This window comes from Gastrolobium bilobum, unplaced genomic scaffold (assembly GCF_033153095.1).
Source record: "Gastrolobium bilobum isolate Gb01-03AN ecotype WA unplaced genomic scaffold, APGP_CSIRO_Gbil_v1 utg31972, whole genome shotgun sequence".
NCBI lineage: Eukaryota > Viridiplantae > Streptophyta > Magnoliopsida > Fabales > Fabaceae > Gastrolobium > Gastrolobium bilobum.
Genome location: NW_026896775.1, coordinates 81536 through 95468, shown reverse-complemented (window position 1 = coordinate 95468; position 13933 = coordinate 81536). Strand labels below are relative to the sequence as shown.

At 38.1% G+C, this 13933-nt stretch overlaps 1 protein-coding gene across 1 annotated transcript; it reads right to left on the bottom strand.

Annotated features, from left to right (window-relative positions):
* Positions 1-2665: 2665 nt before the first annotated feature.
* Positions 2666-8466, bottom strand: LOC133301939 (uncharacterized). The gene is made up of 3 exons (XM_061501651.1): positions 7011-8466; positions 6194-6399; positions 2666-3379 (listed from the first exon to the last, which is right to left on the bottom strand). The coding sequence occupies exons 1-3, from the start codon at positions 8464-8466 to the stop codon at positions 2666-2668; spliced, it is 2376 nt and encodes a 791-aa protein (XP_061357635.1).
* Positions 8467-13933: the final 5467 nt, after the last annotated feature.

Here is a 13933-nt window from a genome sequence, read left to right as displayed (position 1 = left end):
TATCCTTCCTCCCTCTACCCAAATTAAATTGAATCCACTCCATAAAATTGCCAGCAAAGAAGCCACCAAAGCTAGCTTTATCAATTAATAAGGACCAAACCTGTCTAGCCCAAAAGCAATCCCTCATCACATGACAACAATCTTCACAAGGAAGCATGCATCTGGGGCATTTAGCATCATCTCCCATATGTCTACATCTCCTTTGCTCATTTGTTAACAGCTTGTTACCAATTAAGAGCCATAAAAAATGTTTAATCCTCTCTGGACCCCTCCACTTCCAAGCAAGATCCCAATAGCTGTCCTGGTTCTTAATACTTGGATATTCATTTCTGATGAGATGGTAAGCAGATTTCACAGAAAAAAGGCCATTTCTTGAACAATTCCAGATAACCCTATCCTCCTCATCTCCTTCCTTTGGTGCTTCAATCTGAGCAATGGACTCACAAACCTCTTCAGGAATACACATACTGAATTTATCCCAATCCCAATCGCCATCTTGATTAACACAGTGGGCAACCTTCCAGCATTTATCCTCTTCAGGAACAGGGCTAGTAACTTTATCAATTAATCTGCCAATGTCAGGAATCCACCAATCCAGCCAGAAACTAGTTTGCTTGCCATTCCCCATCATAATTCTTGTACCTGCCAGGACATGGTTCCAGGAGGAACTTATACCCTTCCACATGTTGCTAGCATTAGTAGTCCTAGGCATCTTTGGCATAAGGCAATCCTCCATTTTATATTTACTTCTCAGCACTCTAGCCCATAAAGATTCCTTTTTGGTCATTAATCCAAAACCAACCTTCATGATGAAAGCTTGGTTAAACGATTGTAGATCCCTCAAACCAACTCCACCACATTGCTTATTAGAACACATACTCTCCCGGTTAACCAAATGGACACCTCTTTTCTCTTTTGATGAACCCCATATGAATCCACGGGTACACTTTTCTATTTCTCCACACACAGATTTGGGTAACTAGGCTGTTTGCATAGCATAGGTGGGCATAACAAAGAGCACTGACTTAGCCAAAGTAAGTCTCCCAGCTAGAGACAAAGTTTTAACACTCCAAGCATACAGTCTATTTTTACCCGATCCAACACATGACCAAAGGACTTTTTACTCACTCTATCATGGTTTAGCAAGACCCCCAAATATTTTCCCAGGTTAGGGGGTACTGCTTATACCTAAGCAATCACTAATCTCTTTAGTTCTTCCAAAGCTAACATTGTTAGAGAAGAAAACCCTGGTCTTCTCCAAATTAATTTTCTGCCCAGAACTCATAGAAAAAATTCTAAGCACCTGATTGATAACTTGAGCCTGCTCCATGGAAGCTTCAGCACAAAGAATGATGTCATCAGCAAATAGCAGGTGCGATATTGGTGGACCTGTTTTTCTAAGAATAATAGGCTTCCAGGCTTTCACATCATTAGCTACTTGGATAAGGTGGGCAAGCCTTTCAACACACAAGACAAATAAGTAAGGAGATAATGGATCTCCTTGTCTTATTCCTTGGGAGGGCTTGAAGTACTTGGTGGGCTTCCCATTCCACAGCACATTTAACTCACTAGTTCCAACACAGCTATCAATAAGAGATACCAGACTTCCAGGAAGACCCAATTCCATTAGAGTATCATGGATAAAATCCCAATTCAGCCTATCATAGGTTTTCTCAAGCTCAACTTTAATCATCATCCAACCTTGCTTGCCTTTTTTCCTTCTCATTGAGTGGATAATCTCCTGAGAAACCAGTATGTTATCAGCACTCTGCCTACCCTTTACAAAAGAGCACTGATTTGGGGCAACAAGACTGGGCATCAGGTTCCTTAATCTGTCAGCAACCACCTTAGTGACAATCTTATAAGCAACATTACATAGGCTTATTGGTCTAAAATCTCTCATGCACTCAGGATTATCTATTTTTGGGATTAGACAAAGATGAGTTTGATTTATCAACTGAATTCTCCTAGGATCTTCAAAAATACTCCTAATTAGCTCACCAACAGATTTGCCAACCAGGTGCCATTGAGATTGAAAAAAAGCAGCATTTAGGCCATCTGGGCCAGGGGCCTTAAATCTACCCATCTTGAACGCAATACTCTTGATCTCCACATCATCAGGGGTCTTAGCTAGATTCTGCAGATCCTGAACCTCCAATTTAGGAAAGGTCCCTTTGATAGGAAAATCTTCAAAAGAACTATCTTCCTCCAAAAAAAGATTCTCGAAATACTTCACAGCCGTTTCAATCATACCTTCAGTGTCAACTGTCCATTCTCCAATGTCATTTTTAATAGCACAAATTTTATTTCTCCTCCTTCTAGCTATGGTAGTTGAGTGAAAGAATCTTGAATTTCGATCACCAAATCTCAGCCATTTGACTCTGGATCTCTGGAACCAAGTCAATTCTTCTCTTAATAAAATGGTCTCCAATTCTTTCCATAGGTCTCTTTGCAATCTCTCAAGGTCTCTGTCATACCCAGCCTCCAGCTTCCAATCCAAACCCTGTATTCTGGCATAAAGTCTATGTTTCTGTCTCATCTCCTCTTTAAACACCTCCTGATGCCATTTAGAAGCTGTAATCTCAAAGTCTCTCCTAGCCACAATCCATTCAACATTACTGCCCCAACAGTTTTTTACAATATTGCTAAAATCAGCATTTGTGAGCTAGGCAGCAAGAAATTTAAATTGAATTTCACCCCTAGACTCCTGGCTAGACTGAGAACAGCTGACAAGAATTGGCCTATGATCAGAGCTGAAATAAGGTAAATGAGCTACCACTTTATTCGGCCAAACAACATTCCACTCTTCATTTGCACAAGCTCTATCAACCCTCTCTTGTAATTTTCCCCTCCTCCAAGTGAAACTAGGATCTTTAAACCCAACATCAGCAATCCTACAATCCATAAGGCAGTCCTGCATATCCTGGATACTCTTCCAGCACACATCCAGACCCTCATCCTTTTCATGTTGTCTTAAAACAGAATTGAAATCCCCAAGCAGGATCCAAGGGCCAACAACAGAATCAGAAATATCCACCAAGTCCTCCCAAAGTTTAATTTTCTCCACTCTCCTCGGGCTACCATAGACAAAGGTAGCTAACTCCATCCTTTCTTCCTCAATATAGTGAATTCTAGTATGTACATACTGGTGATGGGTACGAATAACCTCCACCTCAACATCTCTATCATCCCATAAGATCCAAATACCACCCATAAATCCAACAGCCTCATGTTTAAAAAACTTAGAGAAACCAAGCTTTTTAACAATAGCATCACCTCTATCCCCCTGAATTCTAGTTTCTAACAAAGCAAAAACTTTTATTTTAAACCTATATTTAATATCCCTAATCAAAGCAGGAAAACCTTTTTTAACTACTCTCTATAATTCCATGAGCAAAGATTCATAGTCATCAACATCAACATCAACATCAACAACACCTTTATCCCAAATTAATTGGGGTCGGTGGTAGATGAACCCACATGAAAGATACAAAACGGTTGAAAAAAAGTAAAAAAAAATAAAAAATAAAAAATAAATAAATAAATAAATAAAAATACACAAATAAAATAATAAAATAAAATAAAATGAAATAAAAATATATGTATATATAAATAAATAAAAGTAAAAAAGAAAGGGACAAGAAGAAGTGGGGGAAATGAAGGGGAAAATGACTAAAAAAGGACCATCTGGAACATAGGAGTAACAACGAGTCTAACCCTCCACCATACTTGTAGCTTTTCTCCATTCCTTTCTAAGACATACTGTCCGCCAATCTATATCCCACTCCATTAAATCTTGTTTTACTACTTTCCCCCAAGTAAGCTTCGGCCTACCTCTGCCTCTTTTTGTGTTTAGCTCTTGGTAACAAACTTCTGTTCTTACAGGAGCATCCATGGGTCTTCTCATCACGTGCCCAAACCACCTCAATCTATGTTCTCTCATCTTCTCGGCTACCGGTACTACTCCAACCTTTCGTCGAATATCTTCATTTCTTATCTTATCCCTTGTGTACCCACACATCCTCCCACACATCCACCTTAACATCCTCATCTCTGCTACTCCCATCTTATGCTCATGTTGCCTATGTGCTGGCCAGCATTCCGCTCCATATAGCATTGCCGGTCGTACTGCCGTTTTATAGAATTTTCCTTTTAACTTCAGGGGAATTTTGCGGTCACACAAAAATGCAGATGCACTACGCCATTTCATCCACCCTGCTCTGATTCTGTGATTTACATCCTCATCAATCTCTCCACCATTTTGTAAAATGGAGCCCAAGTATTTAAAAGCATTTTTTTTGGGTACCTCTTGACCATTTAGATGCACAGGTTCTTGGTCCTCATCTTGTACCAGAGAAAACTCACACTTCAGATACTCAGTCTTGCTTCGACTTAATGTGAATCCTCTGGATTCCAATGTGCTTCTCCACAATTCAAGTTTTCTATTAACACCCTCCTTGCTCTCATCAATAAGCACAATATCGTCTGCAAAAAGCATACACCATGGCACTTCCTCTTGAATATCTTTTGTTAGTTCATCCATAACTAAGGCAAATAGGTAAGGACTTAGAGCCGACCCTTGGTGTACACCTACCGTGATAGGAAAATAACTTGATGATCCGTTACAAGCTTTTACACATGTAGTAGCCCCATCATACATATCCTTGATTGCCTTTACATACTTTAATGGAACCTTTTTCTTCTCCAGGACCCACCATAAAACTTTCCTTGGAACCCTATCGTATGTTTTCTCAAGGTCTATGAACACCATATGCAAGTCCTTCTTCTTTTCTCGGTATCTTTCCATTAGTTGTCGCATCAAGAAAATGGCTTCCATGGTACATCTTCCTGGCATAAATCCAAATTGATTTACAGAAACCTTGGTATCTCTCCTCAAGCGATGTTCAATAACCCTCTCCCACAGCTTCATAGTATGACTCATTAGCTTAATGCCTCTATAGTTTGAACAATTCTGTATATCTCCCTTGTTTTTGTAGATAGGCACAATCATACTTTTCCTCCATACATCAGGCATCTTATTCGTCTGGAGAATCTTATTAAAAAGATTGGTCAACCATTTTATTGCCACATCCCCCATGCCTCTCCACACTTCAATAGGGACACCATCAGGCCCCAAGGCTTTATTAGTCTTCATCCTCTTTAAAGCCTCCTTAACTTCATGTGTATTAATTCTGCGTACAAATCTTCTATTCATATCATCATACGCGTCCTCTAAGTCCACCTCGCTTGTATTTCCATCCCCATTAAACAGCTTGTTGAAGTATTTCAACCATCTTTCATTTACATCTTCATCTCTCACCAGAAGTTTTTGATTTTCATCCTTGATGCATCTAACTTGAGTGAGGTCTTTACTTTTCTTATCCCTTATCCTTGCAAGTTTATAAATACCTCTTTCACCATCCTAGCTCCCAAGACTTTTATACAACTCGTCGAAAACCTTGCCTCTCGCTTCTCGCACTGCTTTCTTTGCATTTTTTCTCGCCAGTCTAAACTTTTGCAGGTTCTCTTCATTGGGACTTTTATGCAAAGATCTAAAGCACTCCTTCTTATGTTTAATTGCCTCTTGCACCTCTCCATTCCACCACCATGTTTCCTTTGTATGAAATCCATTTCCTTTGCTTTCTCCCAACACCCTCCTTCCCAAATTTTGAATACACTTAGCCATCTCATTCCATATTGCATTTACTCCTCCATCAAACTCCCAAGGTCCTTCGTGCAACATTCTATCATTGAACTCTCTCTCTTTTCCCTCCTTAAGCTTCCACCACCTTATCCTTGGATTCTGAGCCCTCTTCTTCATTGTACGTACTTTGTTGAACCGAACATCCAAGACTACCAGCTTATGTTGTGTAGCAACACACTCTCCAGGGTAGACCTTACATTCGACACAAGAAGTTCTATCTTCTCTTCTAGCCAGAAAGAAATCAATCTGACTACGATTATGGCCACTATGATAAGTGATCAGGTGTGACTCCCTTTTTTGAAAAAAGGTGTTCACTAACATCAAATCGTAGGCTAGTGCAACATTCAAGATATCTTCTCCAGTCTCGTTTCTCGTCCCATAGCCAAAACCTCCATGGATTCTATCAAAACCTCCATTGCTTTTACCAACATGACCATTTAGATCTCCTCCTATGAAAATCTTCTCCTCTCGAGGTATTCCCCTCAAAACCTCCTCCAAGTCTTCCCAAAATTGGCTTTTATCAGTTGGTTGCAATCCAATTTGGGGTGCATACACACTGAGGATATTCAGGATTAAGTCACCCACAACAAGCTTAACCAGAATAATCCTGTCGCCTTTCCTTTTGACGTCCACAACTTTATCTCTGAAACTTTTGTCGATCATAATTCCAACACCATTTCGACTCTTGTTCGTACCTGTGTACCATAACTTGAAACCAGTTCCATCCACTTACTTGGCCTTTTCTCTAGCCCACTTAGTTTCTTGCAAACAAACAATATTCACTTTCCTTCTAGCAAAAACATCTGCCAACTCCCTCAATTTACCCGTTAAGGTTCCTATGTTCCAGCTTCCCAATCTCATCCTTAACCCCTGGGCTGTGCTTTCCCGCCACGCTCGCCCATCTGCGTGTTGGGACCCTGGCATACTTCTCACCAAATCCGGGTGAAGACCTGGCGCCTTGCCTTGGGGCAAGGACCCTAGCCCACTTTTCACTACACCTCGGGCCCGATGCAGCGCCTTGCCTTGTGGCAAGGACCCTAGCCCATTTTTCGCTACACCCGGGGCCCGGTGCAACGCGTCGCTATGAAGGGTACGCCCCAACGAAAAATCATATAGGTTCATCACATAAAAATATAGCTGTTTTTTACGGTCGGTTCGCAACACCTGACGCCAACCCTCCTCCTTTATCCTGGCTTGGGACCGGCCATGCATGCAAGCACACATGGGCAGAGTTCAAAGATTCATAGTCATGAATGAAAATAAAAGAATCAGTACCTCAACCACCAAGGATTGAATCATCAAGTACCTACAAGAGTCCTGGTCCCTCCTGGACCTGAGATCCCCTGATCACCTTCTGTCCCATTCAGAACAAAGCCTCCAGTCTTCACAGGAATGGTGTTTTCCTCCCCTCTGCCTTTACCATTGACTAGATTATTAGGATCCTGAGTAGGTTGCAACACTCCCCCTTCTGACCCCTTGCTTCTAGAAATCACCTTTTGCTTTCCCAAACTCGAAGAATTGGGAGGATGATTCTCAGTACCCTGACTTCTATTCACAGTCCCTTTATTAGTGACTTTATTTTTCTGAACACCATTAGGACCCAAAGTGCCTCCTTTAAAAGGGCCAGGCTTCATTCCACCTTTTTTCTGCTTATCTGACCCTGAAGACAGGATACTAGGAACAGGTCCCTTAGCTTTTCTATCACTACCACTTCCTCCATCAACCTTACTCATGACCACTTCCTTCTTATCACCTATTTCAGGCACTATATCAGGGACCACATCCTGCATAGGGCTATCTGTATACACAGCCTCCCCAGCAATTCCCCCAACAACAGCAGTATCCTTCTGATCCTCCAACTTCTGGTTTCCTTCTTTATTAGTTGTAGAGTTAACCGGAGCAACCCTCATCCTCCTCCCTTTACCAGGTTTCTGGACTACCATCCAAGATCCGAAAGCCTCATCAACTTTCTGTTTCTCTTCAACTTTTTCCTTCATTTCAACATCCTGGTCCCTCACACCAGGAGCATCAGTCTCAACACTGATTTTCTGTCCACCAATGCTAGGACATAAGTCCTTCCTATGCCCATACATACCACAGGCAAAGCAAATCATATGTAACCCCTCATAGCCAACTTGCAATACCCTCTCTCCAATTTTGAACTTCGATAGGAAACTTTTCCTAAAATCCACCTCAACACAGATACGGGCAAATCTGGCCCTTTCTGTTACATCCTTATCTCCATACTCATTCCTTCTTATAGAATTCTTATCTATCTTACGTGTTCTCCCAAATATACTACCAATTTTCCAAAGATTTTTGGTAGTGTAGAGCTCCAAGGGCAGCCCTGGTATTCTGATCCAAACAGCCAGCTTCTTCAACTGATCATCATACGGGTTAAATAAAGGCCTCCATCTTTGCACAGTTAGATAATGATCAGCAACTATCCATAGTCCTTCATGGAGCACATGATTGTAGTCACTGTCTTCCTGGAATCTAACCACCAGATACCCATTATCCATGTCAATAACCTCATACACACCCATCAGGTTCCACATTCTGATCACACGAGCCATTAGAAACCTAGCTCCCATTCTCTTCCCCAGCAGCTTAATAATCAGCGCTCTCCTCCATTGTTTACAATCCTCTTTGTGCTGCTCTCTCGACAACTTGAACGAAGGGCATAAAGGATCCTCCACAGCATCAACCGATCCTTCATCCAGCATATCCTCCTCTTCTTCTTCCCTTCTCTGCCTAGTCATCCAGTCCTCTTATTCATCATCCGACATATCATCAGCTCCATTGAGCCTCAGCAGCTTATCTCTGTAAGAGACAAATCTCCGCCCCTGCCCACTGCTTTTCCCAGAGGAACCACCTGACAGTGGCGCAGCTTCATCAGCAAGAGCCTTTCCAGGGATCTGAAGATTACTCGAGAGATCCTCATTTCCCTTAACATTTAGCTTCGGAGATCCAAGATCCCCTCCTTGCATGCGATCATCCATCACATCATCTTGGACCTCCAAGCCCTTAGGCTTTTTTATGCTCCGATTCAGATTATCTTCTTCCTCCGTCGACGCCGATCGTGTTTCTCCCATGACACTCAGGAACTTTCAGAGAGAAAAAGTTTAGCGCGTGAGATTCACGCCTCAATATTGGTGCGTAACTTTCTTTTTTAATTTAATTCTCTTAAACTAATAACAATCCAGCTCATCTAAGTCAATTGAGATTTAATTTCTTGACATTCTAACTATTTAATTTAAATTATTACATATTATAACTAATAAAATATAAAACTAATTGACTAATTAGAGCAAATAAATACATCAATAGAAAGTAATGATATCAATATCAACAAAATAAAATGCAAATGAACAAACGAAAAATATCATTGTAGGCCAAAACAACGATTAAAATTACTTCAGCACACAAGCGAAATTTCCAACCCCCTTCCTGAAATGAATTCAACTTAAGAGGGTGGGGATTAATCATAAGGGTGACCCATTTGAATTGTATTATTCGATTTTTATTATAAAATTATTGAGAAAATTTGTACACGCATGCACAAGCGTGCACAGACACTGACACATATATAACAAAGAAATTTTCATAATATTTATATTTATTTTAAAAAAATTACACTTAAAAAATAAAATTTAAATCTTAGTGTGTTTTATGAAATTATTTGGATTTTGATATTTATTATATTTTAATGAATTAATTTAAACTTATAATTTGATATATTTTAAAAATTATATTTATACATTAAAAAAATTAATCATTTATAAATTTTTATTGTAGTATTTTTATTTTTATTTATATTATTAAAAAATAAAAGCCAAACTTGAAGGCTTAGAGATTAGACATTTTAAAATGAGTCCCTGGCCTTATTTTTAAAGAGATCTTTTAATGAGTCAAAGTATGTATTATTCTTAAAACAAATCAAGTCAAGTCATGTCAAAGGTAGGTAATCCTAACAAATTGTCGGGTTCATTTAGACCCCCTAATCATCACTCTATATTTATATCTTGAAGATTCCTTTGTTGTTTTTCTATTTTAGAGCAATTGTATGTTTTTCATAATATTATATAGTGCAATTTTGTATCCATCTCCACTGAGATAAGTTGTCAGTGTCACCTTCATATTAGTAAAAGGACACATAGTTTCAACATGCTTTGTGAAGCAAGTCCCTTTCTTCCATAATTTTTTTTGAATAAACCATAAGTATCCTCCACAAGAGGTAATCCTATTCGAGACGGGTCCAAAATTAAGGCTTTAAACCTTTCACAAAGATGGTACTGGAGAGGATCGTATACATGCTATCACTCCCCCTCCACCTGTTCACCTCCAATGCGCCAACTGAGCTACCATTATTGGTTCTTCTTCCATAATTTTATTCAATGATGTGTTTGTCTTAGTGTAATTCTTTTGCACCTCACCATAATTTTGTTTCCATAGTCTATTGCCTCAACCAAATGAGCCACAAGTTGACTTCGTTCCTTTTATGCATTGTTATAAAGTAAAAGAGAGAAAATGAAAAATATTGATTTCATTGATTAGGTAATTAATTTGTACAATGAGACTCTTATATAAAATAACAGGAAAAGATTCTAGAGTATCATTGAAATACTAAACTACTCTTATACCTAATATCTAATACTCCCCCTCAAGATGGAGAGTGAACAAAGAGAACTTCCATCTTGAACAAGAAAAATCAAGAAAACATAATAGCAAAATAAAAAAAAAAATCCTAAATGAGGAAAAAAAATCTTTAGTGCGTTGGAATAAGCTTTAAGGAAATTAATGGTGCCGATATGCATATAAGCAAAGGCAACAGTGCTGAGATGGACATCGGTGAACTAAACAATGTCAAGATGAACATCAGCTAAATAAAATGGTGCCAAAATGGACATCAGCAATAATGCTGGAATAACAGCAACACAAGAAATCCAATAACATGACTAAACTGGCCAGAATACAAGCCACAAGCCAACAACGGTACATCAGAAAAATCAAAAACAAAAAAAAAAGAAAAAAAATATGAATTACCCAAGCGAAAATTCGCGAACTGGAACAACAAATGCAACAGTATTGCAAAAACATCCATGAGCTCCACGAATCTTCATTAACCTGCAAAATAAGAAGAGAATATAACAAATAGACAGATCTGGAATAGATCAGAAGTAAAAGAAGACACGACCGAAGAGCAGTCACAGAAGAAGAAACGCAAATCGAAAAACTTCAATGATCTGTAATGGAAGAGACAAGACGCTGTCGGAGAAGAAGGAGACACAGCCAGAAAAGAAGATGTGGTCGGAAATGATGACCGGAGAAGGAGACACGACCGGAAAAGAGAAGGACACGGTCGGAAGAAGAGAAAAATGGCCAGAGGAGATAAAAATGCTGAACTATATGTCCACGATCTAGAACAGAAATGGCCGGAGAATGAGACACGGTCGGAGATGATAACCGGAGAAGGAGACGCGACCGGAGATGATGACCGAAGAAGGAGATGTGGCCAAAGATGATGACTAGAAAAGAAAGCGCACCCTAGACAAGGTCGGAAGAAGGAGATGCCAGAAAAAAAAAAACCATATTTGAGATGGGGAAAAATGAATCAGATCTGTGAAATCTAAAGGGAGAGGACGCCTGATCTTGGAATGCCGAGAAGGTAGAAAGAAAAAGAACAAACCAAAAAAAGAATTGAATCATATAGAAGAAAAAAATGATGCAACGGAAAACCCCTCATGGAGGGTGGTATCGCTTTGATACCATGTTAGAAATGTGGAAGAGAGAAAATAAGGAAAAATTTGATTTCATTAATTAGTTAGTTAATTTGTACAATGAGACTCTCATATAAAAGAGTAAGGAAAATTCTAGAGTATCATTGAAATACTAAACTACCGTTATACCTAATATCTAATATGCATCTTGCATGATGTTAAAGGTTGTATTCAGCTCCTCTTTCTCACAAAAATAAGTCCCAACAAGCCCTTCTCTGCTTGTGTCGACCACACATAAGAGTTTGAACCAGGACTATTTTTCCCTTGAATTCTAATCCTTTTTGCCTTGATTAGCAGTTAGAAAATCTGCATCTAATTTTATCATTTGTCCTAATCCAATCCATTCTGTAGCAAAAGTCTAGTATAACATATCCTCTTTGATCCTCTATCCTGTTCAACACGAGCTTCTTTGGGTTTATATAATTCAAACGTTCTCAGACAATGATCACCATCAATGTTTTCCTATTCATGCTGGCTACAATCCCTTTCCAAGGCCAAACAAACCTTTCATTTCGTTTGGGTTGTTCTTTGGCTATTTCGAACTCAGGCTTAATATTCTACAATTGGCAACGGTAGATTTTATGATAGAATTGTCACAAGACTCAGAAAGCATCCATTATGGAAAGTCAATTTAAAAATTTTAAGCCCAATTGATTTGTTCAGTTCAGCCTAACTTAGCCTAAAAATTAGCTGGTTCGATATGGGCGTGCCCATAATAGATTAAGCTAGCCCAATGGCTCTTTTTTTATTTTCGAATAATTGTATGAACCAACCAGGGAGTGTCTAGCTTCCACCGAGCTTCACCACCACCTCGAGAGTGCGGGTTCAAGTGTACTTGTGTGTCGGTTCCTCATATCATGCCACCTTTCTCTTCTTGAGATTTTTTCATGAAGTTTATTTTGGTGTTATTAACCAAATATTCGTGGGTTCAAAGCTAGTTTGAAATTTTATTAATCCTCATATTTTTGGTGTTATTAATGCGGTGTACTTGCTGAGTTTCCTGGGTTGAGAGTTTGAAATTTTGTAAAACGTTTTTTTGCATTAATTGTTTGTTTCCTCATTTGCGGTTTGTTGTCTTACGAAGGAAGTGTGAAAAATTGGAACAAGTTGAAATTTGGATTGAAAAGTTGAAATTATTTACAAAAAAGAAGAAGAAAATATGTTGAAATTTGTGATAGTTAGCATTTTTGTATGAACAATTTGTTTTGTCTTCAGTTTAGCTGCCAATTATGATATGCTTGGAGATGTGATTGTTTTCTCCATTATTCTAAAATTTATCTTTAGTTCTTAAAATTCCAAAAGAATAAACTCAGTGTCTACTTTTGAGCACTAGTTATATCTTATACGATCTCTAGTGGTTCAAGACTTTGCATAATAGAAAATATTTCTTGAATTTTTTTAAAAAGTAAGTTCGTAACTCAATGCGTTACACTTACAGCCCACAAAAAGTTGAGTTGGGCTAAGAAATTATTGACCCGCATCTAAATTTGACTGACCCAGCTTTTAAACGAATTAGCACATAAATCTGGAGATGTCAAAATAGGCTGAGATCACAAGCCATCCTCCAAATCCCTATATTTGGATTAGGACTTTTTTGTGGTAGGAACTATTTTTAACCCTAATCTATATTGTACCGATATCGACACGAGACACAGAACACGATACGATACGATACTTCAATACTTAATTTAAAAAATGTTAAATTTTGACACGTTAGAATATGTTTTAACATTAAGTAATATTTCTAATTTATGTAGTGTATATTATATTTAATATTCAATAATTTAAGAAAAATAAAACTGAACTTAGAATATTCATTAATTTTGCAAAGAAACGTAAGATGTAAATATTTACTATCATATTTTTAAAGTGAAAATCTCTTATACACTCCAGTAAAATTTATTCGGTATTCATTTTTAATTTTTATTACATTAGTTTGGTACAACATCGATCAAATTTTTTCATGATATGTAATAAAAATATTATAGGGATTTGCATCTATCATGTCACATGACACCAAAAAGTTTCCTACCACACAACATTTTGTGGGTCCACCCTTTTTAAAGCAAAAAAAACTGAAAAAAAATAAGGCACGCAAAACGAATCTCTATAACATTACACAATCACTTTTCCTACAACATAACTCTTATAAAACCCAATATTATATATATCAAAGTGTTGAAGAGTGTCGGACATGACATTTCAAGTTTTTTGAAGTGCGGTGCTATATAGGCCCTAACCTCCAAAGCTTATAATTTAGCCGGTTGAATTAGGGCTTATCCGCTAGCCAAATTTTTTCCTTCATAAAATTTTTATTTTTTACAAAAATATATGAATTTAAAAATATATGAATTTATATATATATATATATATATATATATATATATATATATATATATATATATAGAGAGAGAGAGAGAGAGAGAGAGAGAGAGAGGGAGGATCCTTT